At 42.0% G+C, this 25,699-nt stretch overlaps 1 protein-coding gene across 13 annotated transcripts in view; it reads right to left on the bottom strand.

The window, feature by feature from the left end:
* Window positions 1-6,534: 6,534 nt before the first annotated feature.
* Window positions 6,535-25,699, bottom strand: part of BBX (BBX high mobility group box domain containing) — a 272,926-nt gene continuing 253,761 nt past the window's right edge. For 12 of the 13 annotated variants that reach the window (XM_025873745.2, XM_073892937.1, XM_073892927.1 and 9 more), the window contains 3 exons: window positions 18,847-19,044; window positions 16,441-16,627; window positions 6,535-12,022 (listed from right to left, as the gene is read on the bottom strand). In XM_025873745.2, the coding sequence (XP_025729530.1) occupies window positions 11,935-12,022; window positions 16,441-16,627; window positions 18,847-19,044 (473 nt within the window). In that variant the 3' untranslated portion in view covers window positions 6,535-11,934. The remainder of the gene's footprint in view (window positions 12,023-16,440; window positions 16,628-18,846; window positions 19,045-25,699) is intronic. The other variant, XM_073892910.1, reaches the window with a different exon arrangement.

Raw genomic sequence — 25,699 nt, 5'->3', positions numbered from 1 at the left:
CTCCCTCCCTTTCCTTCTGCACCCCCCCACACACATGCACGCGCTTTCTCTCTAAAAAATAAATAAATCTATTTAAAAAAAGGCAATCAAAACCCAGCAGATTTAGGAAAAGTTCCTTACCTCCCCCTCAAATGCCTAAAAAGAATTTAGAGGACCTGCTCCAGGAAGAGATCGATCACCGTAGGTAACCTCCGTTATCATATGAACTAGGTGTGGCCCCTGGGGAGGAATCTGACAAGGCCTGCTCCATCCAAGTCCTCCAAAGTCCTATTGTTTCTGAGTGGCCCAGCAAATGTGTTTACCACTTATGCTTTTTCATCTTCCCGTGAATTGCTCTCCTTTCCTACGAAGTCCCAAACGCCTCCCTGCTTCTCCTTAGATCAAGATGACAGCTCGACCGTGCTTTGCCTGTCTTTGGATATTTCCATCTCTGCATCTCTCCGTCCCCATAGGTACGCTATTAAATCTGATGTACTCCTGTTAATCTGTCTCATGTCAATTTCTCAGTCCGGACTAGAAAGGGGACAGGACGTTCTTGCTCCCCAGCACATGAAACGGATCACTCTTCTGCCTGATTTTCAAACAGAGCTATGCACGTGTATGGTAAGTTCTGAAGGTAAATGGCTCAAGCTAATAGGAGGTTAACGTTGACATTCAAAAGTTTTAACCTTAATATAAAATGGACTAGGAAGAAAAGGGACCAGGAAACATGAATCGTGTTGCTAATCTGCAGCAGGTTAGTCTCAGAAACCTCATCTCTTGTTTCGAGACTTGGAGGATTGTCCCAGCAGCCAGCACTCCTCAGCAGGGAAAGGAGATCCGTGGGGGGAGAACGGTTCCCTGCTCCAGGACTGGGGCGTCTTCCAGGGTCCTGCCCGCTGTGCCGTCTTGCTGCCCGGTTGGCTCTGCCTTGTCTTTGACTGCCAGCGAAAAGCCTGCTCTTCCCCAGGAAATAGTATTCATCAGCTAATTTATGACTCCGTTCCCTTGCACTACCAATTACTGATGCTGCTCTCTGCAGTAGGCTCAAACGCTGGGACAGATTCTATCTAAAATAGATCTTGGGCTGAGGAGCAGGTGGTGGTGGCGGCAGGCTAGAATGTCACCCAAAGGCAACTCGGAAGAGAAAAGTGCACACCCGGACCAGAAAACCATTTGTTTCTTAAAAGAAGGCATATGGAATATTGGATGTGTGGGCAGGAGTGAAAGAGGAACCCAAAAAAAGTAATTCACATGGATAAATGTTCATATATAAAAGATGTTGGTCTGATTCTAGTTTGAACGGTGTCCTAGGGAGGATGGTGGCATGCTTAACAGTGGTCCCTCTGCATCCCCCTTGGAATTTCGGGTGCCCTATCGGGTGGGCTTGTACGGGTGAAGACACTCATTGTTCCTGTGGCTTTAGCCAGGTCCTCAGCACAACTAGGTCCTTAAGAAATGTTGCTCCATAGTAACCCACTCATGGAAAGTCAGATCTTTGGGAAGTGGGGAGAGGAAGACCAATGAAGCCCTTTGGCAACACAGATCTCATTGGCAGTCTTTGGGGGAGGGGGGCACAGGCAGATGCCTGATGAACTCCAAATTAAACTCTTGAAATTCCTAAAACTTTTCTGAATTCATGCATAAATTACAGTGCAGTTTGCAGCCCTAAGAGAGATCATCTTGCTTTTTAAAGCAGATACTTTCGGAATGGAAAGAATTCCTTTAACTATCAATCCCTAAAAAGGGGACGGGGGTTGATTTGGCCATACTGAGATGAATATTTAGTTTAAAAAGTAGCTCCACCGCCTTCAGTGAAGGACTCCCCAAGGGGAAGTAATCCTCCAGTCCTAGACAAGAATAGGTACTTCCTTCTAGTAAAGCTCTTATTTTTTATTTTAAGGTTTACTTATGTCTTTGAGAGAGACACAGAGAGAGCATGAGCAGGGGGACAGGGGTGGGGGCGACAGAGGGGGAGAGAGAAGCAGACTCCCCGCTGAGCAGAGAGCCTGTGCGGGGCTTGATCCCAGGACCCTGGGATGATGACCTGAGTCGAAGGAAGACGCTTAACCGACTGAGCCACCCAGTCGCCCCGGTAAAGTCCTTTTTAATGACTGAGGATTAGCAAATAAAAGTCTCACATGCACACAGACCCCAACTGAAATAGTGGCAACACATCAAAAACTAGAACCTTTCACAACAGTTCTTTCTTGCTTCAGTCATTCACCTCAGTCATGAAATCCTTACAGATTATTCTCAGTGGAGAAGAAAGGGACACCTAATACAGCTTTTGTGTGTGAAGGGTGCAAAAGCAGGGAGGTGTGCCATTGCTGAAGAAAAATGCAACAATTGGAAAAATTTCACCTCAGCAATACGCAAGACTTGAGACTAAGATTGAGGAAAGGGGACAGCCAAGGGAGAAGGAAAAGAGAGAGAATCGCACTCTCTGGCTATCAGAATTACCTCTAACTCTTAAGGCCAAATGCCGAAACCGTGCTGCTTGACCTTGCCATTCCAAATATTCCTAGGCTGTGCCGAGGCTCAGCTGATGTGCTATATAATTGCTCAGGGGTCCCGGAGTCAACCCCGCTGGGGTGTTCCACGCCCCAGCACACACTTAAAAGAAATACACTGCATCGTGGATCTTCCCCAAAGACTGTTTCTCATTCTTGTCATTCTCCACGATCTGTGGCCTTGTCTTAGCAGCAATTTTTGTGCCAAGATCTCTTCTATGAGAAAAGGCTTTAAGAAAATAAAAATTTTAAAGTAGAACAGTAACACATTCCCATTTTTTTCCCCTTAAAGTCTTCGAAATGCAGATTATCAAGTTTCCCAGGAGTTTATATGTAGCTTCTTCCTGACTGCCTTTGATTTTCATGCCCAACCTCATCTGTATTGCATTTCAATTAAAAGAATGATGCAGGGGCGCCTGGGTGGCTCAGTCGTGAAGCGTCTGCCTTCGGCTCGGGTCATGGTCCCAGGGTCCTGGGATCGAGTCCCGCATCGGGCTCCCTGCTCTGCGGGAAGCCTGCTTCTCCCTCTCCCTCTGCCCCTGCTTGTGTTCCCTCTCTGTGTCTGTCAAATAAATAAATCTTAAAAAAAAAAAAAAATGCAGATCTCTAACCCCCACTAAGCTATCCACACCCCCGCTGAACATACACCGCGGGAGATGGTCTTGTTGGGACTTAGACCGTATCTAAGAGCAGCCATCCACTGCAGCTCTGCTGAACGATTAGATTGTTATAGGAGCAGGACAGAAACAATTTAACGGACACGAGGTGTGGGTAACAAAGAACGCTTCCGGAGTCAAAGCAAGTGAGCTGAAATAATTTTCATGGGCTTTGAACAGAGAAGTGGGACAGAACGCTGTTTTTAAGCAATTTTATTCTAACAAAACAGTTTTGATTTTGATGGATATACAGTACTAGTTTTAATGCAGGTGAGGCTAGCATCAGTGTGTTAAATGCCTCGTATTCTATTTACAAAACGGGCTTAGATTTTCAAGGACTTGTGCAGAATATTGCTTTTATTTCTAATATAGTTATATAAATACCTAAGCTAGGATATAGTATGGGAGAAGTGAAAATTTAAAATTCTAAAACACTATCTGAATTTCTCCAGTATTACCTCAAGGATTATATATCTTGGAGGAAAAATAATTATCAGTTGTACCAATACTGCCTTCCTATTAAGTATATTTCAAATACAAGCTTCAAATTAGATGGCGAATTACCTATTTTTGCATCTACTGAGTGTATTTGTTTGTATATATCTTTTCAATACATCCCTGCTTGTTTCTCGAAGATATGAATTATAGCTATCTATTCGATTTGCCTTTCATAAGCACCACAGGTATGATGCCAAATAGAAAAGATCAGGAAAACGTAATCATTATACTTGAGCGCATCTCTTGGAAATCTTTTCATGCTGGCTTTAAAACCATTTTGACTTTTAGACATCGAACTTGAAAGACCTATTTGTAAGAACTTTCCCTCGTCCCCTTTCATCCTCCATCATCCTCAAGTTTCAATCCTCACATCTTTCTGACTCTGCAAAATACAACCCTGAGGCAAAATGACCTTTTGTAAAATTCCCTGGGGTGAGGGATCGCCAAGTGGGGTGAGCCTTCGAGTAGGAGTTATCATTTTACCTCTTCCAGGAGGGATTTCACTTTATGCTTTAATTTCTGGCCTGTTGACCCAGGATTTCAGATTTTTTTAAATCTTGGGCCACCTGCCTTCCAGAGCTCATCTAAAAATTTACCTCTACTGTTCCCCTACAACCGACATTGCTCTTGGGAGTTTGGAGAGGAAAATATAAGTGGGAACAGGCTTGGAGGGAAAGTTCCTGAAAATTTTACATAAAATTATACAAGTTTTAGCCCCTGGGCCTTTTTAGACATTGTCTGGGAAAAAAAGGAAAGATCATAGGAAGCAAGACGAAAAATAAAGACATGCCAAGAAAAGGGTCTCTCTGAGGATCTCTTTAGGAAACTGCCGATCAAGAAAGGTAAATATAGAGATATCCAATGTGAACAGCATAACCTAATTCCAAATAATCTTCACTCCAGCACGACTCTTCTTGTGGCTCACAGATTCCTTTTGCTTTGGGCAGGAAACAAACATATTTTTGGAATCGTGAGGGGGCGATACAATAAAAAAAAAAATTGTGCATATCAAAATATTTGTTTTTAAAGGCTGTATCTGAAGTATTTATACACGAAATCACACTTCTGGGATATGCAGAGCTAGGGTTGAGAGATGAAATGCAGGAAAATGGATGAAATACAAATGACACTGGAATTGAGAAAACGTTGGTACTTGTTGGAGCTGGGCAATGGGCCCAGGGAGTTCAGTATGCTAATCTCCTACCTTTGCATATCTTTGAAAATTTCCATCCTTTCAAAAGGTGAAAAGGTTTCTGAAAAATGACAATTAAAAATTTTATGTTTTCAGTATGTACAGAATGGTGTCGGTGCTATTAGTTTTAGCTCCCTTATTGATAACCACTTTACTTTTCCTTTTAAGAGATTTTATGTTCTACCCCAAAGGATGGATGTACTGTAGAATCCCCGTGGACCCATCAAACCACACATCTGTATAACCTGTCATCTTTTGTCCTAGTAGAATTTACATTCCTTGGTATGGAGCTCCCCGTCCCCACCACAAGACATTTTATTCTCAGTAATTCAAAAAAAGTGTGCCGGAGCACTAGAACATGGAATTCACCAAGCAGACTAATTTTATGGACAAATCCTATAGTGCTACATATACAAGTGTGAGTTACCTGCGTGAATGTAACATGTTCTGAGTTTTCTACACCACGTTATCTCCTGACAGAGCTTACTCCTAATGCATCAGGCCCTTACAAATTTGTTTGGAAGAGGGAGCTAGTTATGCTTACGGTCTCTTTTGAATATACTTAGATATACCAACCTTCGAGTTGAATAAAAATGAGAAAATCCACAATGAGCATTTAATGGACATTTCCCTTACAGGCGCTATGCCAACATTTTCATATGTATTTCCTTTTCATCCTAGCAGAAGTGTGAGGAGGCATTATCACCACCATCATTTAGTAAGTGAGGTGGAGTTCAGGGAGGTTGAAAAACCCAATAATAAATGGGTAGAACCAGACTCTGAAGCAAGTCTGTCTGAACGCAAAGCCTGTGATATTATTATACCCTGTATTTATACACTGCACGCCCGTGGGCATGTGCTATCCTGAAGGATTAAGAGAACATCAAGGTTCTAAGGTTCAGGACATTGTATTCAGCAAAACTGAGGACTGAATTTATACTCTAGGTTATAGTCTTAATGCTATCACTTCAGTTTGATTACAGTTCGGGGGAAGTTGGTATGTTTTGCCAGGAGGCTTTCCTCCTAAGTAGCAGAAGGAAGCCTGTCTTCTTTCTTGTCAGGCTGATTTCTACTCCACCCATGTGGGGAAAGCAACTCGGGTGGCTCAAACATGGGGTGTCTCAGGCAAACAGTTTGGGGGAGACCAGCATTTGACATTCGGACATAGCTGAAATATCTTTTGTTAAAGTATTTTCCCTACTATTTTTCGTAGATAGGGTCTCCTGGAGGCACCGACCCTCTGGCTAGGAGTTGAACGTCAAGAAATGTATTTGAATAATCTCTTTAAAATATTTCAAATTTTTATTAAATATTTTTATTCAGTTTTAAGATCACAGTTAAAGTACTTTAGCATGTTATACACATGACTTACATGTGCAATTTTTAGAGATATCAAATTAAGTATAAGATTTTGAAGAAAGAAATTATATAAATGTGTATATTGACTTTTACTACACATACATCTAAGAAAGCAATAATTCTGTTGTACCATTAAGTGGAAATCATTTATTACATGGCATGTTTACACCAACTCTAAAGAGAACCAAGCCAATTTCTGAAAGCAAAAAAATGAGCGATTCAGTCATGCTGAAACTGTCAACAGACTTCAGACCTGGTGGTCAAATGAAGCTATGGTTAATTTATGACATGTAAGTAAGCAATTCAAACCTATGAGAAAAGTTCATAATCTGGTACATGGAATCTCAGGTGGTTTTTATTTTATTTATTTATTTTTTTATTTTTTTGGACAAATTCCTGAGAGCAAGAGACTTGTTTAGTGCGAAGGAAATGAGAAGAACGTTGCTGAGCACGTGCTGAGCTCCAGGTCACAAACCTGCCCCACCCCCAGTTCTGCTGCTCTCAGAGTCGAGGCACTAACGTGAGGCGTCAGGGGACACGAGCCAGCCCCTGGGGGCTGCAAAGGGACAGCAGTGTTAGTTCGCAAAACCCGCGTGCCTCTGGGATTCAGGTTAGAGCCTGTGAGGTATGATTTGCGGTGCGGGTGGGAGGGTGTGGAGGCATCGAATTAGGTCCTTGTTACTCGGTAACCGGTTCTGGCCCAAGGTCCTGGGCGATCTTTGGAAGGAGTAGTAATTCTCACAATAACTAGTTCTGTGCACAAAAATCAATTTGAGGGCAGGATCAATTCTGACCATGGACTGCAACAAGGAAACAGTGGCCATAGAACTTAGTACAAGGTTTCTTCCTTTCAATTTATTAGCATAAGTCCTACCACCACAAAGAAGATTTGGCCAGGAAAGGACACTCTTTTTTGGGTGTGAGGAAAATGTATACTTCTATTTTTTTAAGGAAAGCATAGCACAAACAGATGGAGGTGTATCAGGGGAGTCAAACAGATTTGTCTTGTTATTCACTATTTTGTCACTTCTTTCATCTGAGATGTAAAGAAAATAGTGTCCCCAGTGAACAGGACAAGGTGATTTAATATGGAGTATAATAAACTTAGCTATCATTTCCACACTAAAGCAAAGCAGTCCATCAAACCCTGAATACTTCACCAGACGTATCTGGTAAGATAAACTGAACAACTGTTTCTTATTATAAGTACGATGTTAGTCAATCTAAATAAGATAATTAAAAAAAAAAATCCCAAAACTCAAATAAAAACAAAATCCAAATCTAGTTCTTTGGGAATGCTTGTATAAATAAAAGCAACAGCTTATTAACAATTAGTACACTCTGTGTAAGGTGCAAAACAAGGTCCTATGTGGGGAAAGCTAAAATTTAATTTCCACCTAGCAGTCACTCTGAATACTTTATAGGTCAGATGTAGTAACAACATTTGCTTCTACTGCCCATTTTCAGCAATACATTGTTCTCTCTGGAGAAGGCGGTCTGGGAAATCACAACACTGCAGTGGGAAACAGTGGCACTGAAGGAAGGAGCAAGGAAGGACAAACCCCGCAAACAGGACTTACTGAAAGGAACTTTTGAAGCCGAGGTAGCCTGTTAGGATTGGCCTCACGTGAGGGCTCGAGGAAGCAGTGCAATCAAAGGCGAGTCTCCTCAACAGCATCACGGACCCCTCGCCTCCCCCTTTACAAAGGGGCGGTTCCAGGCCTTGCTGGACATCCTTCCTTCTCCCCAGCGAGGCGGTGGCGCTTCCCCTCTGCTGTGTGGTCGCCGGCCGCCGGCCTCCAGAACGCTTGGAATTCATACAGTAGTTCAGCAGGCAGCACACGGTCCCACTGCTTCACATTAATGCCAAACGCCAAACTTGGAACAGAGTTATTGGATACCCTCCTTCCCTTCCCCTACCCCCACCCCGTACGAACAAAACATGTCATTCAGTTTCCGGCTTCTACTCCTGGTTCTGTATCAATTTATAATTTGCTTGAGATTTTACAGAGGTGCAAACTTTTCCATACGATGAGCCAAACACTGCAGAGTGCAAACAAGATTTTCTAGGACTTAGGCAGAGTAGCATCTGACTGGATAACAAAGTGACAGGGAATAAACCCATTGGAATATAAATAACCAGACCAGTTCAGATGCTCCTTTTTGTTCAGAGTGGTCCACTTTTTTTTTTTTTTTCCCCCTCCAGCAGTTTTAATGGCAGGAACTAGAATCAGTGATAATGTGGGAATGATTTCAGCATGGCTTTGAGCTGGCACTGGTACAGAGCTCATCTGACAGAACTCGACACAGTTCTGGTATTTGTGGGGAAAAGACCGTCAGAATTACAACAGTATGACTTACCCTTATAAAAGGGCTTTGATGAATTACGTTGTGATCTAAAATCTGGGAACTAACCTAATTTGGGGATAAGAACCTGTATCGTCAATGTGGCTGGGGGACATTTTTCCTTTTCCTGATCTCATTACAGTTATTCAAACGAATAAAAACTTAAGAAGGATGTCTTACAGTATTTTTCTTCTTTCACTCAGCTTTGTAGAGCTGTAGCTTCAGTTACTATAATACACTCTACACACTTCAAAATTACATAGGAAAATACCCAGAATAACTAAATAAATAAAAGGCTAAAGAAAACTGGAACAGTACTGCGTCTCCATCTGAGACGAAATCATCCACTTCGGCATCACAGAGAAGGGCTAGGACAATTTTTTTCAAAAGATTTATATACAGGTTTGAATCCAGAAATTAAGGTTAAAAGCATAAATATCGATAACTTCAACTAGATTCAGAATGGTTTTTCAGAAAGATATGATACAACAATTTAGAATAAAACAAAGCAGAAAAGCATCATATTTTGGTTTGCTTGAGATATACATAAGGTGCAACAACTTTTTCTCTTGAGGATGCTTGTGGGACAAATGTTAGTGTCGATGGTGTTTGCTGGCAGATTAAAGTACACACCATAGCAATATGATTTTCCAAAATATAAAAGAATGAGAGAAATGAAATGAAAATGATAGATGGGGGGGCACTACAAGTTGGTCTGAAATATTTGTGCTAACAAATGTTGTTACCTGAAAATACCAACACCCCTCTCCAGCGGATTCAGGGCATGAGAAAAGCACTATTATTGAAATCAAGACTTCACTCAGAGAAACAACAAGGCGAGTGTCTAAAGGACTATAAAGCTTTGCAGGATTTCTGCTACTCTCAGTGCCTAACCGCTTAAAAATTAAGCATTTCTACAAAAAGGTTTTTTTTTTAAAGTATCTGAAAACAGTCATATCCAGTAGATTGCCCTCCCACCCCACCCCTGCCTAAGGGAAAAGCCACTGAGGTTTAGGAAAAGCAGATCAAGTAAGATATTAATCACATAGAAAAAAGTAATCTTTTGTTTTGCTTCTTTTAAAAAAAGGTCCCATGAATATACAGCAATCTCTTAAGGAAATCTAGTGAAATGTAACTGGAGGACTGAAGGAGGGTGCTCTGGCAAAAATAGATCTATTCTAACGTGTTCTATAGAATAACAAGTTAGTACCATTGTCAAGGTGCATGTTCTGCACCAAACAATTTTTGTTGTTGGTTTCCTTTTCTTTTGGATTTTTAGCTAATTATAACTTCTAAATCACTGCTAGCAAGTGGTCCAAAAACTCCAACAGCCACCAACACTGGGACCCAGCAATTTTCAAACATTCACTTTGTGTTTTGAAGTTTAGAAAATCTTAATAAAACAGCATCATAGTAAAAATCTTATGCTAAAATCTGGGGTTGCTCACCTGATTTATTTCTATGTGAATAGGGTTAAGCTTTAACCTCTGACTAACCTAGCTTACTATTTCCTTCTTCCTCCATGCCCACAATGATTATGCATTTTTGAGGACACCGTTCCAATGCTCTGCTGCCCTCTTTACCTGCTTTGAAGAAAAGAAAAAAAAACAAAAACAACAAACCAAATCCCTATATTCTTTTTCAATTGTTAGTATGTTGTACATATTTTCCAGCACCGAAACTGAAGTAATATCTACAACTATGAAAAGCTAAACCTAGTCATTACTAATAGAGTAATTTTTTTTTTTTTGTATGGCTATTAGGTCAAATTACGATTAGAAAAAAAAAAAAATCATCGTTACAATTGAGTCCAGTATAAATAAGAAAGCTAGATAAAACCTTGTAAACTGTTACCATGTAGAGATCTAATTCAAAACTTCGAACTCGAACTAACGCTATCAAAATTCTGCCAGTTTGAAAACCAATAAAAATTATTGCTGGAATCCAATAATTAAAATTTGGTAGTTTGTGCTGCGATGCAAGAGTGGGGATACACTTTGTGCTATGGAACAAATACCCTGTAAAATTGGTAGCCTCCGACTAATTCTATCACTCTGCATGTGTTGCTAGGAAACAAGACACTGTGAATGTCAGGTGGTTAAGTCAATATGTCAAATGTTCTAATAAGCCAGGTAATCCGCTTGGCATTGGCACTGGCATGTGTACGGTTGGTTTTATGTTCAAAAGCAACAGAACACAAAAAGGAAACAAACTTGCAGGTGGCTCTATGACTAAGACTCCCACCCTGGTCAGGCATAGCTCCCTCATCATTTATTCCATACCTCCTTCACAACACACAACTCGAAATGGCTCTAAAACCCTGCAGCGGTCATCAGGCTGTGCATAGCGGCTGCTACCCGTCCAGTCTGTTGGGGATGGATGGAAAAGGTCTGTAGCTCCAAGTCCACATGAAGTGAGTGTCTTCAGTGTGTTCAGAATAGTGAAGTAATACTAAGGTCACTTCTGAATAATATTTTTCTTTTTTTTTTTTTTTTTTGTTTGTATGAACGATCCATTGGTCACTTAGACCCCTGTGTAAAAAATAAAAGAATCCTCAAGGCATGAAAACATCAGTAATCTGTAACCTGCAGGACTCTTCCCCTGTCTGGGAAAAATATTTGCCACAATGTACCCCAAGCAAATTCTTCTTGGTCACTCAAGGCTAAGAAAAAAATTCAGCTTGTAAGAATTCTAATTTTTTCTCTTTCTCTCTCTTTTTTTTTTTTTGCCAGCAAACTACCACTCTGGTGGCAAATATATAAAAGTGCAGAATACATGGACCACGAGCCGAGCATACACCGCTAACAATGGTACATCCGCCTGCCCGTGCTGCTTGGGAGGCTCTGCAACAGGCTTTTTAATATTATTCTACAATATAAATGTAGGTATAACCTATTATATAAACCATCTTAGAACTTAAATCTCCATGTACAAAAAAGACTAAGAATATCTAATAATAACTAGTGCAGTGCGTCAGTTTTTGTTTTTGTTTTGTTTTGTTTTGTTTTGAAAGAATAACTAGGTAATATACGAAACTAGTTTCACACTCTCTGGTTGGTAAAAGAGATGCTGGATGAGCTACAGTAAAGGCAGCCTCTTACCAAGTTACCACCTATTACCGTCAAAAGCCTTCAATAGAAAGCAAAGCTCCAGGATCATTCCGTTTCTGCTCATTACCAGACAGATAACATCACCCTCAGAGGCTCTGGGTTCCAAGAGAACACACCGGCCCAGGAGGCTAACTTCCGCTTCAAGTGAATCTGGGCCGCGCAGGGCAATGAGCACTTGTTCGCAGTCTGTCTTTCCCACCACACGGACTCGCTAGCATCCCTCGGTAAAGACAAGGCTAGGGTAGTAGGTAAAGCACAATGTTTTACAACTAAAGGGCGCTTCACTGGTCAGCGCAGGAAATAAGTACAGGAGCCTGGGGCATTTCTTTCGGCTGTCCGTCATGCGTGAGCGGAGTTGACCTCTGACCTCTGCAAAACAAGAAGGACAAAAGAAGTCACCCACTGAGAATATGTTATCAGGAGGAGGAGACGATGATGAGTAACCAGTTAAGAGTTTTCCGGTATCATTTAATCCCTAAGGCTGACTTGTTACTTAACGCTCTTTCTTATATCGGTTCCCCTCACATGACTTAACAACATGCTCTGCCTCCCAACAACCACCTCCATTTCCCAGAGGTGGGACCTGAAGTGCCACCAGGTTTGGGGCGACTCCCCGAGAAGTGGGGAACTTTCAGTCAAGGGCCACGGTTCTAAGACAACATTCTTCCTCTTGATCCACTGATAGTAAAATAGGAACCATGCCTTTCCTTGAGCTGCCCAAGGGGAAAACTCTCCTGTATTAACTGATCCCCTCTAGGCTCATTTCCTAAGCTATATAATAATCAACCCAATTTAAAACGTAAGGCCAATTAAAGCAATGGCCCCTGAGACCAGAGGGCCCGTGACTCCAACACAGATGAAGGAAAAGACAAAAGAGAAGTCTCACAGGCACATGGTGAGCACGTGCTCAGGGGAAGGCGGCAAGGAGAGACTGGCTTTGGAGTGTGCGTAAATCGGGGCAGCGTGGGCCAAATCAACACAGGCGGGAGAGGGGACTCCAGACACGACCAGCAAGTTCACAGAAATACCCATCATTTGGATTGGAACTACACCAGACTGAGCGGATTTCTCATTCAGCTTTTGGTAAATGAGTAGGAAAAAATTTACTTCACCATTATAATAAGGAAACCCTTCACACTCTTGGTAATTTCTACAGAGCTTCTCATTCTAAAAAGACAGGATAGGGCACCTCCCTGACATTTCCCAGCAGGCCTCCCAAAGACCAGATGCCATCCACTGGAGGCTCTGGCCTACCGTGGTCTGTATAGCAGAAATCATTGGCCTCTGGTGGCTTGACCTTTTCAACACTGCATCTTCTCCAGATTACGTAGAACAAAAGGAGCTACTTAAAAATTCAGATTGTTTTTTTTTTTAAAGATTTTATTTATTTATTTGAGAGAGAGAGAATGAGAGATAGAGAGCATGAGAGGGAAGAGGGTCAGAGGGAGAAGCAGACTCCCTGAGCAGGGAGCCCGATGTGGGACTCGATCCCGGGACTCTAGGATCATGACCCTGGGTGGCTCAGTCGTTAAGCATCTGCCTTCAGCTCAGGTCATGATCCCAGGGTCCTGGGATCGAGCCCCGCATCGGGCTCCTTGCTCCGCAGGAAGCCTGCTTCTCCCTCTCCCACTCCCTCTGCTTGTGTTCCTGCTTTCGCTCTCTCTCTGTCAAATAAATAAAATCTTTTAAAAAAAAAAAAAAGAAAAAAGAAAACCACAGACACATACACACAGATGCGCACGCACACAAACACACACAACCACAACCCAAGGATATACTGTCTACAAGAAACTTTAAAAAAAAAAAAATTCAAATTGTATCTTTTTCATCGCCACAACCAAGTTTCTTTCTCTTGATGCACACACACACAAATAGTGTTGATAAATTACAACATTTGGGGACTTCAGAATCCAATAATCACTTAGCCTAAGATTTAGGATTTTAGAAAAACAAAACATGTGTTATAATCAAACCTCTGGATTAATCTGTTCATTCATGTGGGGATGCTGTAAGCACTAACTGTTCAATATGTTCAACTCTGTTCAAGAAAGATGAAATTAAAAGGCTATTTTTTTTTTACCTTTAAGACTGAATCTGCAACAATAATTACAACAGCTGAAAAGAATTTTAATAAGTATTGAAAAAGGAAACATTAAGAAAAAAGAAAAGTGAAAGCTGGGAAAGTACAGTATACAAAAAAGATCAACAGGGACAGAGAGAAATTGGGGTGGAAGCCAGCTGAGTCAAAGGAAAGAGCAAAGGAGGCGGGAGCCTGATGTGGCTCCAGCTGACTGATGGCATAGGCCCTGGTAGAAGTGGCAGCGAGATGCATCATGACGTCCTTGGACATGACAGATGCTTGCTCAAGCAGCAAGCTCGCTGGAGCAAAGGTAAAGACCCTGGAGTTCAAAGATCTTAGTGCAAAGCTGAACTCAGTTTGGCTGTGCATTCTTGGCAAGTTAATCGTCTGCAACATCGTTAAAAAGGAATCAAAAAGACCCACCCAGCAGGGCCGATTTTAGGACTAAATTTAATGAGCTTTCCCTCATGAAACCCCTAGTAAATAAACAGGCTCTCCACAAAGGTTTATTCCAACTTCCTTTTTCCTGCATCTTGCAAAACTGCCTCTCTATGCTGGGTTTCTGAACTTAATGTTAAGATTTCTCATGACAAGAATGCAGTATATTTCTACCCCTAACTCTGTTGATCACCCTCTAAATTATGAACCTGGGTCATGCCTAAGCAGTCATTAATTCTTGTGCAACCCAGGTAAAATTACATGAAGCCTGTAAGTAGAGGGCAGTCTGGTAGCTCTAACAGGTAAGGGCTAAAATTACAACGAAGATTCTTCAGGGGGATCTGTTTTTCTAGAAATTAAGAACACTAACCACCTGTGTGACTGATAGTAAGATTCTAGTATGCAATCCTGTCCTTTCTAATGGGAGGTTTTCAAGACAAGAACCTTTGCCCACACCACTTTCTCTGTGCCTGCTGGTGAACTTAGGTGGGCATGCTTCAAGAACACATCATTTACTCATCTACCCATTCATTTGTTCATTCATCCACTGGTCTACCAAGAGCTAGGAAAGCCGGGGACAGGAGGATTAAAACCAGTGCCCTGCTTTCAAAACATACTGGGAAGAGACAGATGTATCAATGAATAATTACAACCCAGTGCGGCAGCTGGTCTGGGAGCGTATGCACAGGGACTTCCGGAGGAAGACCGAGACTGGAGACGGAAGGAGGGGCAGCAGTTCGCCCAGGAGGGGGGTGTCCAAAGCCAAGAGCCTGCCTTAGCTAGGTGGCAGCAGGTGATGCCACGGGACGGCAGGGGAGTGAGGACGGGGTGGTGGAGAGGAGAGTGGCAAGCGTTGCAGCTGTCGAAAGCCGGCAGTCCCGGGACGTTGCTTAGCAGAGCCAGGGTGTGACCACAGTTGTGTTCAGAGGGGAATGCCGGCAGCAGCAAGGGGACTGTGTGATAGACTTTTCTGATCCCTGAATTATGATCCCTTCTGACTTCTTACATTGCCTCTTATTTCCAAAATTTATGGGGCACTTAGGAACATGCGGGCATACAGCTGGTCTTCTCGCATGCGCAGAAGTCTGTCCTCTGTACTAGACTGTAAAACCCCACAGGTGGAGAACTGTCTGTGTGTTCTCTCCTTCAGAGACGTGAACAGGTTTTAACGATGTCTGTCAGCATTCACTTGGTATTAGGCACTTGCAGTATACACAAGAAAAGGAATTTGACTTCTTGGAACTATCCAGAGGCAATTTGTGAGGAAGCTCTAGAACTGTAATATGACAGGTAAAGAGCAAGAAGCAAACAAAGCTTATGTCAGGGCCTCCTAAACATGGATGTGGAAAAGGGGAGTGAAGCCCAACGGGTGGGTATGGAAGTTGTGCTAGATCTAAAACTCCCGTACTGAAGACTAGAAGTCTGGCAAAGTAGCTCATCTGTGCATAAGCCACCTTGAATAAAAGTATGAAATACCCAAATTTACAAATGGCCTTTTTTGCCTTCCCAAAGGGTCCATTAAATAGCAGAATACCCAATTATACACTCAGAACTTAGTATACTTTCTGTGAGGCTTTCCTGAGTTCAAAAGGCCTTCAGATCTATGATCCCATGTGATCATTACAACTTTGTGATTCTTTGGGTATAACAGCTCACTGGAAGATGAGAAAACCGAGGCCGGGAGAAATATATGACTTTTTAGCAAACAGACAAAGACAAATCCAGGCCTCCTGCCCTCCAGGACTCAGATGACAAAAGGCTTCTTCCTGACCACCGTATTCTTCCAGGAGCATTGCCACCACCGCACCATCCTCAAGGGGCGTTTCCTGTGTGCCAGCGCTGGGGCATTAGCTCATTCCATGGAACCCCTCTATGAAATGAGTGCCACCTACACCCATTTCACAGAAGAAAAACTGGAGGGCAGAGAGGTGAGTGATCCATCTTGCTCAAGAACTTGCAGTTCGCAGATGATGGATGCAGTACTCAAACCCAGGTCTGAGGCCTGACCTCGAAGCTCACGCTTAATGATTAGATAATACTGCCACAGAATAACAGATTCAAAATGTGGTACTTGGCTGAGTCTATTTTCCTATATTAACCCACACTGCTAATTAGGACGTGACTTGCTCTCGAACCAAGTCTCCTGAACCGCCACACATCGCGTCAGAAAGTAGGACTCGGCTTCCATGTGGCTCTCTCTATCCCTGCTCTGCACAAGGGGGTTAGGCTGACTGGGAGCCCCGACATCCTGGCGGCACACACCGCTCACCTGTGCACATTTTCCATGGCGGCCACTTCCGCCAGTGCGGCAAGACTGAAGAACGCAGACACGGCTGGCATCTCCGGAGTGCTGCTCCGCGTCTCCGCGGCCTCGGGGTTGTGGGAAGCTTCGTCATGGCAGCCCGTCTCGGTCACTTTTGGGAGACTCCTCTGCAGCTGCTCCTTTGGTTTGTCATCTGTGGCAAAAGGGAAATTCATCACGAAAGGATCACTGTGTTCTCTACAGAGAAGGGACACCGAGGAAACTCTGTTCCAGACAATGTGAAATGAGCTACTATTCTTTGTCCACTTGTCATCCACCGAATACGAAGGCTTTTACGGATTCTCTTCTCCCATGGTAATAACACTCTTTTATCAAGCTCAGTTGCAACTACGGACAGTGTTCTGCCCTGAAACTAAGTGGAAGAGAAGCTGTGTTTTATCCAAGGTCAAAGAATAGGTCAGTCTCAGAGTTAAGAGGGAAAAATGGGCTTTGACCAAAATAAAACTGATGGGACTTCTGTGAGGGGGCCTGTGGATGCTCTAGAAGGCCCCTAAAAGCCCACCTGAGCAAACATTTCTGATGAAGCTGTAGGATGCCCTGCTATGGCAACTTGGACATTCGGTTTGCTGTGACACCAACATTTAAGGATGGCCTAAACTAATCCCAAAGAGATCAATCAATCCCAGTGAGATCCCAAGTTGTTATTCCTGTTCTGAAGACCTACTGGAAGGAAGACAAAGGGCCCTCTGCTATTTATGAAGAGGTGCTAAAATGCTATGAAAATACTGTGTTGGAAATGAGTATACTTTCTTTATTACGTAGCCATTATAGAGGAGGAGGAATCTTTATCATGGCTTTTAAAATATTTTGAATATAGAAAGCAATTGATAAGGCTGTAAATGTCATATATTAGAACATGAGAGTGCTATGTGCTTTTCTAAATGAAGGTAATATTTCTAAGATCTTTCACTCTTTCTATAAGTGAAAATGAGGCTATAACAGTTTATGAAATCAAAATCACAGAACAGAACTCAGAGTGAAAAGGGAAGGAGCAGAGGGGCCTGCTGGACTACGTATCAGGAAAACTAGATTCTAGTCCTCACCCTACTTCTACCTAGGAGGTCAGTGTATTCAAAAATGCAACCCTACCTCTTTGAGCTTTCTCTCTCATATAACAGGGTAAAATGGGGGTATTTAATATGCTTTATTGTTCTAACAATGTACACACGCTACACACAAAATGTGTACAAAATTCACTAATTGTCTTCCTATTCTATCTCAGCAATGACTCTCTATTTTGCAATCAGATTAACCTAAATCAGGTATTTATAAATACTACACTCAAAACACACTCATTTAAATATTGTTTTTGTTTTATTAATTTATTTTTTCATTATGATAAGTGTACTCTTTAATACTCATCACCTATGTAACTCGTCCCCCCCGACCCACCTCCCCTCTGGGAACCATCAGTTCATTCTTTATAGTTAAGATTCTGTTTCTTGGTTTTTTTGTCTTTCTTTTTTTTTCCCCTTTGCTCTGGACACTTTTTTCTATTTATGTAAGTCATTATGGACTTGTGACCTTTTTATGGAAACTGGGTTAGGGCAGGGGGAGGGACACTTCAAAGCTGTGGGACTGAGATGCCGGGGGTGCTAGAGGGTAGAAAGGCAACAGTAGCTAAGACCACTAATGCTTAGTTGGTGTAGCACCCCAAGATCTGAGGAGGATACTCAGTGGCACTCCCTGACCCCACTCCTTAACTGGGGCCCCTCGGGCAATTCTGCCACTATGGAAGCCACCAGGAACAGCAAACAGAGCACAGGCCATGACTGAAAATGGAGAAATTCACTGTAAGTTAAGATTTGATTAAAGGTCAGCCCAGAGAACTCAAGAAATCCAAAAGCCTTCTCAGGCTCCCTTACTGGCAATAATCAACTTATTAGGAAAGTGCTGGATGCTTTCTAAGGTTCCTTAATCCACTGGTTTTAAATACTTGATAATATGGTTTGTAGTGACTTGAACAGTGAACCATGAAGAAACACTGATTCATCTAGTATTTTTAAAAGTCTAGGATCTCCGGGAATTTACTTAATGAAGACTGCTTTTGTGCATGCTGAGAAAGAGATGGAGAAACACACAGTCCTAAAAATTACCTTTCCTTTCTAAGAATGCTCTTGGAAAAAAAGCTATGATTTTAACACGTATACATTTGGTACATTTGGGAGCCTGTGGAAAACTAGTTCTCAAAGAGATCCAGAGACAGAAAATGTTCCTGTGGCCAAACCCACAGAGCAGACCCATTTTTCAGTGAGGACCCACAGCTGGCTTATAGTCATTTGCTGTCCAATGTGGCCATGACAGTCACCGCCTTGCTCTGGTTCTCTCTCAGCTAAAGCTTCTTCTTCTTACCCAAAGTACCTCCTGCTGGTGATACCCGGCCATCTGCTGTTCTGACAAGGTGGGTGATCTTGGTTTTCCTTGCTTTTCTCTTCTGGCTGCCCACCAAGGGTTCTTGTGTTGTTGTTGGCTCTGGAGTGTTGGGAATGGATAGGGCATTTTTAACCTTATGAGCAGGCTCTGTGGTGTTCTTGTCTTCTGAAAATATGGCTGAAATAGGACAGATCATATATAGTTACACACAAAAACATAAGACATCACATTGCTCTTAGAAAGAATTTCTCAATGCCTGACCCATCTGAGTGGAGAACAGAGATTTAGAGCTTTCAAAGCACTGATGGGAAAAATAAAATGCTGTCCATAATTTTAAACAAATATATTTATTTTTATTTTTTTCAAATATATTTATTTTAATCTGTTTTAATAAATTAGGTACAGAGAATTCAGATGCCCTCTCTCTCTTTTAACAGAACACAACCAAAAGGCCATCAGAGTAACATTTTCTAAGTGTTTGGATCTTGCAGGTTTGGTGGGGAAGATAGTGTATGCAAATCTGAGTGAGTTGTGCTCCAACAGACCATAATTTCTACATGTGGCCAGGGTCCCTATCTGAGATCCTCTTGGCCACCTGGACTGGGAAGATGATTAAAGAAGTTTCTCTTCTTCTGAGGGCACTGAGATTAAATATGTGCTTCTAAACTTATAGTTATCACTGGGACACTTGCTTTCAATCACCAGGTTGGATTGATCAGAAAAGAAATTGTGAGGCCTGACCTTTTACTCATACTGACTGCTCAGCAAAGACCTGGCCCACAATGGTGATGCCTGCACATAAGGAAACATTCTCCCATTTGTGGAATTCTAGGACCAGGTGAATGTGCTTAGTGAGATAATTTAATGAAGTACCACAGGCCAGCAAGGCTCCAGGAAAGGTGTCAGGTACCCTCATTCTAACTGAATACCAGTGAATCATTTAGCAGCACACACTTCTATCTGAGGAGTCACCGTGTTGAGAATGAGGAGCACACTTGCCACGCAAGACCTTGCTCCCAGTTCAAACAGGCTGGGGATGCTTCTATCTTTTCTTATACACTCATTTCCTTAGGAGTTCATTCTCCCACCCCCAATTTAAAAGTAAGATGAGTATATGTAGATATGAGTGCAGGAAGCATTTAAGAATATATACATGTAGTCAAATGTAGTAATCGGGACTTTTTTTTTTTTTTTACTTTTTTTTTTTAATTTCAGTGGCCTAAGGGCTTTTAAGCAGGGAAAAGAGGTATCTTTCCATTTTTAAACCATCCAATCTCTTAAGACAGGGGCAGAAATAGTTTCTGACAAAGTGGGGAGTGTGGCTCGGAAAATCAAGGTCTGATGTGGCCCACTCCCGTGCACAGAGCCGGGAGAAAACTGAAGGTGCTGATCGGAGGGCAAAGCTGAAGGGAGACACTGGAAATACAACAATGCATATCGCACAGGAGGAAAAGAAAGTTAAAATAAGAGGAAGAGAACAGAGCGAGAATAACTCAGGGTGTGAAAAAATGCATATGCTGGTATAAATCCGAGTTTTTAATGAGGTTAGGTATATCCTTGGGAAAGCAGGGCTATGAATTCGTTAAGATCTTTGCCCTCAAGAGACTGATTCCAGGCTTCGCATTCCAAAACAAGCAGGAACCCATTTCAATTACATCAAAAAAAGGATGTAAAGCAGTAATCATACCATGATTTGTGGCTTGGCCCTACTCAATCTAGCATAATAGAGGGCTGTGTGGGACAGGCTTAAGATAATAGTTATTTAAAAGAAACTACTTGGCAACACTCCCAAGTATCTTTTCAAACAAGTAATCAAAAATTAGGAAAAAGGCTCCTTTTAAATTGTAGATCTGTACCCAGGAAACAGTCTTGGTGTATTTATACTTTGATATTTAGCTTAACATAGAGCAGTGCTGGTATGTATTTTAAGATTTTTTTTTTTTTAGTTTAAACTTCAATAAAAGCTGCCAGTAAAATAAAAGATAATTTGGTTAAGAAACACTCCAAAGAAGTTTCATGACTCTGCATTAGCCTTGAAATTCAAAGCCTCATAGGTATGAAGAAGCCAGAATATGAGTTTACAATGAGCCTAAGTAACTTCCATTAGATATTCACAAGCTTCAAAATTTCTAGTTTCTTATCCAGATCCTTCAGTTGTCCCTTCTGAATATAGGGGGTGAATCTTAATCACTTCTCCAGTATGAACACAACACTATAGATGGCTCTTCCAGAAAAAGCACTAACCCATTCCCTCTTCTCCTTCCACTTCCTAGAAAAATCTAGAACTTATGGAAATAAGGGTACAGCAGGGTTCCAAAGACGAAGGGTGAATTCCATCAGAAGAACTGCTTACAGAAAGAACGAACCCAGGAGGTCAAAGAAAAGGCCACGTGGGTTAGGAAAAGATGACCTGATTTCTACACAAAGACCATGGGGTAACACAAATGACAGTCACAGAGAGACCTAGATTCTGCTCTTGACTTTTTAATTTACTAACTGCAGGACCAAGGGTCTCTAGTTTCTTCATGTAAAGGTGGAGGCTGGACTAGATTGGCTCTAAAGGAGCCATGAGCCCCCACATAGCCCAAAATCAGGGTCCTAGCCAGCCTCCAGACAGTTCCAGAGTCTCAAGGCGAGGCAAGAGTACTCCCTAACAGACAAGGACTGTTAGTTCTCTTGCCTTTGGGATGCCTTTGAATGGTTTCATTTCCTTTCAGTGGTTGCTCTGTTTCCTGTGTGTTCCAGATGAATTAGTAAAAACACAGGAAGAAGCCAAGGGGATGGCTACAAAAGGGAGGTAGAGTTAAGGCCTAAAAGCAGACTGGGACTAGGGAAGCTGAGAAACCAGCAGACAAGGAAGGCAGGCTGGCCACAACTGACACCAGCAATCCAGTCCCAGAGGCTGGTGTACTGGGGGACAGAAAAGGAACGAATCAGGTTTGCAGACCAAGTGAAAGAGGCAAAATGTGAGAATACATCGAAGATTCTCACAAATCACTGAAAAGGAGGTCATGCCACCTCTCTGGATGTCATCTCCTCTAAACTTACTGCCAGATCAAGAAGGAATCATGGGGCCTACAGATTGTCCACATTTCAAAGAGGGATATAATGAGACCTTGCCAGAATTTGGAAGAGGAAGTAAGCCTGAGTCTGCCCCATGCTTTGACCCAGGAGCTATCCCCAGAACATCCTGTGCTGTCTGGAGGCCAAGATCAATGACAGCCTTCAGGGGCAGCACTCAGAGAGAACCCTATCCTAAGACAAAAGACCCGGGGAAGGCAGGGAAGGCTAAGGCAAAGAAGTGGCCATCTGGGATGCAACAGCAGATCTGAGTCCAGCAACGTTAGCAAAGCAAAGGAAGGCCTGGTGGTGAGAGACAGGAAATGGAAAACGCTCAGAGAGAAAAACAGTCTGAAGCTGAGCACCCAGACAGCAAGCCAGTTCCTTTTTTCCCCCCTCCCTCCCAAACTAATGGAAATGTGAGAAAAGAAGGGCTTTTGTCCTCTAAAAACAAATTAGTCATTTCTCTTTCGGCTTGTAATTGAACACACAAACCTACCCAAGCACTGCGAAACAAGTCCACAGGGTTGGTTTTTATACTCCACGATAATCGTAACACACTTGGAGTATATCATCAGAGAGAGATAATGTGAGCTCACTCCTGGAGCAACATTAGGAATGTGGCAATAAGAGACTGTCTTGTTTTCCAAACCCTGCTCCCAAAATGTGGGGTGAATTTTTTGAGATAGCACTGTGGTTGTACCAAACCCCGGGAGGCCACTAGAGTGCTCCAGAGTCACGAATTCACGTTCTGACTAGGGGAATCAAACCTGCACTGAAATTATTATAGCCAAATCTGGAATCTCATGGCCTTTGGTTGGTCTCTCTTGAGCTGAAAATGCAGTCAGATGCTGAATGGAACACAGGAAACAGAGTCAAATGAATGAGCCTTATCTAAGACGCCAGGAGACCCTGCTGAAGTTACATAGCAGTTATTCTGAACTCGAGAAAAGAGATCAAGGTTAGTCTGAGTGTTGTGGATCACGTTAACTATAAACCAGATTTTTCTCCCCCATAATTAGATTTATATACTGCAAAGGAACTAATCTTCTGGAGATTCTCAGTCTCAGGTTTGGGTTGTTTTAGTTTTTTTCTCTTAAGATACCATTTATAATTGCAACATCTGAGCCAAATAAGGGCTCAGATATGCCTGAAAAATCAAAATTGTTAGCAGCCAACGTGTTTTAGTGGAAAAGAGTGCTGGTTTCTTCTCTTCCTACTTATGTTGGTCAGGTTTCCTTCCTTATCATGTATCTATTTGGGGGGGCTAATAAGCCCTCCTGAGTTCCCTGGGGCTCCTGCCAAGATTAGTTTTACATAAAATATTGTGAAAGCCCTCTGGAAACTATAAAGCAATATTAAGTATGTAATAATAACGATGATGATAATTAAATTAGAAACCTCCAACTTAAGCATGAGCATAGGACACCATAACCTGGTAGAAAGATAAATACAGTGGCAAGTACAAGTCATCTGGGTTTAACTGAAAATTTAACCTTTAATTCTAGGCTTATTGATAAGCAATCTTCTGTTATGATCTGCAGAAGTTTCAAGAAATGGTTTCATGATTTTGAATTTTAAAAGCATGGGGGAAAATGCTTAAAACAGATTATAAGCTTAGCATTTAAACTGCAGATGTGATTACTAAGCACCTAAAGATTTCTGATATTTTCGGGGGAAAAAAATGAATTGCAAGCCAATTATACTCAGGATGGTATAAAAAAAAGCATAGTGAACTTGAAGTCATCTCCTTTAACCGAAGTCAGGAATAGCAAACTGAGTTGAACACCTCAGTGGAACCAATGTTTCTAGTATAGACATCAGCTACAAACAACTCCTGTCTAACCTTCGCCCAGGATGGCTAACACATGTTAACATTATCCTGATTATGGTTTCATCTCTTGTCCTTATGTATGGATACTCTCCAAGGTAAAGTTTAAACTAGCCATAGGTGAGAGAGGATGAAATAAAGCACCTAGATAATTCACCAAGTGCACAGTCACCACCTGAATGAGGAAATATAGGGGAAGGTATGAAAATCAATAGCCAAAAGGTCACTTTAAATTACTGGTAATTTCCGATGCACAAACAGATTCCTTTTTTCCTGGCCACATAAAGTGAATATGCACTCTGCACCAAAAGACATGCAGTTTTCAGTGCATATTCTTCAAAGTTTGTAATGTATTCATATACATTAATAATAAATATAATTAATATCACCGATAATAACTCTATTCCCACTAAACCCTTGGCACTGCCTAGAAGACTTGAAATTGATTTACTTTTCTGCCCCCTAAAGGGCAGAATTAGGGCTGCAAAGTAAGGTTGCCTCCAGCACCACACCACCCACTCAGCAAATCATGGTAATAACAGCAAGTATGAGAGGGGAAATGACATTTGAGGTTGATATATTAGCCCCCCATCACTCACCCCACCCCTAAACACATATCACACACACACTTAGTACACATGTGGAGAGTGAACCTGGAGAGATTAAACACAATTTGTCCCACTGAAAACTGCTCCTTAGTGGCAGATCAGAGCCTGACACCCACGTCTCCTAATTCCAACCTTATTCATTCTTTCTACCTCACTGCACACACTATGATACCATGTTCTACATGACACGGAGTTTCTGTTTAAAAAACAAAACATTTAGAACAGTATCATTTCAAGTAAAGAGTAAGATGGTCTTAAGAGCCTCTTCGATTCCTCTGACTGTTCATCACTGCCTTGCATTTATGAAGTCTGTGCAGAATATATCTTTAAAATTCACAAGAGCTAATATATTGCATTTTGGATGTTAGCATTTAATGCTGAGAGCAGCACAGCAATTCATATTTGGCTTTGCCAGCTAAGGGCAGAAACAGTCCTCTGGAGAGGTTCTGCATGTGAAGTAACAGGCCAGAAAACAGATACACTGCTGGCATTTTTTGTAAGAGTGCAATGACATAAAAGCAGACATCTGGCTCGTGTGAACAGTGCGTACCGAATAAAAACAATTTCATGTTTGCTATAAACTCAAGTTGGAATATTTTTTAAGAAATATCTTTAACACATGAGGATTTCTGATAAATGACTTAGGCCAAATATGCATTTTAAATTTTTTCTCCCTTTCAGGAAAGGAACGACAGTGTATTTGGGAGTCAGTCAAAAGACATGGTCTTCTTCATGAAGTCCCCCTTTCTAGTAAGTAAATCAAAGGGACTGGACTCAGTGATCTTTAAGATTGCTTCTAGTTTTCAAATGAAGCAACTCCTAATGAAGGACTATAAAAATGCTGAGCTTGGGGCACCTGGGTGGCTCTGTCGGTTAAACGTCTGACTCTTGGTTTCGGCTCTGGTCATGATTTCCCAGTTGTGGGATCAAGCCCCGCATGGGGCTCCAAGCTCAGTGCAAAGTCTGCTTCAGATTCTCTCTCCCTCTTCCTCTGCCTCTCCCAGCTCACACGCGCAGGCACATGCTCTCTCTCTAAAATAAATACATAAAATCTTTAAAAAAAAAAAAAAAAGTTGAGCTCCTTAAAAATAGCGACAATGAAAAAAGGAATCAGTGGTAAGAAGATGACAGCCCCTTCACAGTCACAGAAATGAGCACTCACTGGAGGGTTCAATATTTAACAGAAATTAGGTAGACATCACGACTAAATAGGGCTGTGGGAAATTTTGAAGTAAAATCTGCACCCAGGACCTGTAACATTACGCTAGTCAACATGGAACTTTTCCTTGGTTATCCGTAAGCCTCTGGAGCATTCCATCTGAACATATTTGGA

Source organism: Callorhinus ursinus, unplaced genomic scaffold (assembly GCF_003265705.2).
Source record: "Callorhinus ursinus isolate GAN/ISIS: 27379988/994484 unplaced genomic scaffold, GSC_fseal_2.0 scaffold1, whole genome shotgun sequence".
NCBI lineage: Eukaryota > Metazoa > Chordata > Mammalia > Carnivora > Otariidae > Callorhinus > Callorhinus ursinus.
The sequence above is the reverse complement of the archived record's forward strand: the minus strand, read 5'-3'. Positions and strand labels throughout refer to the sequence as shown.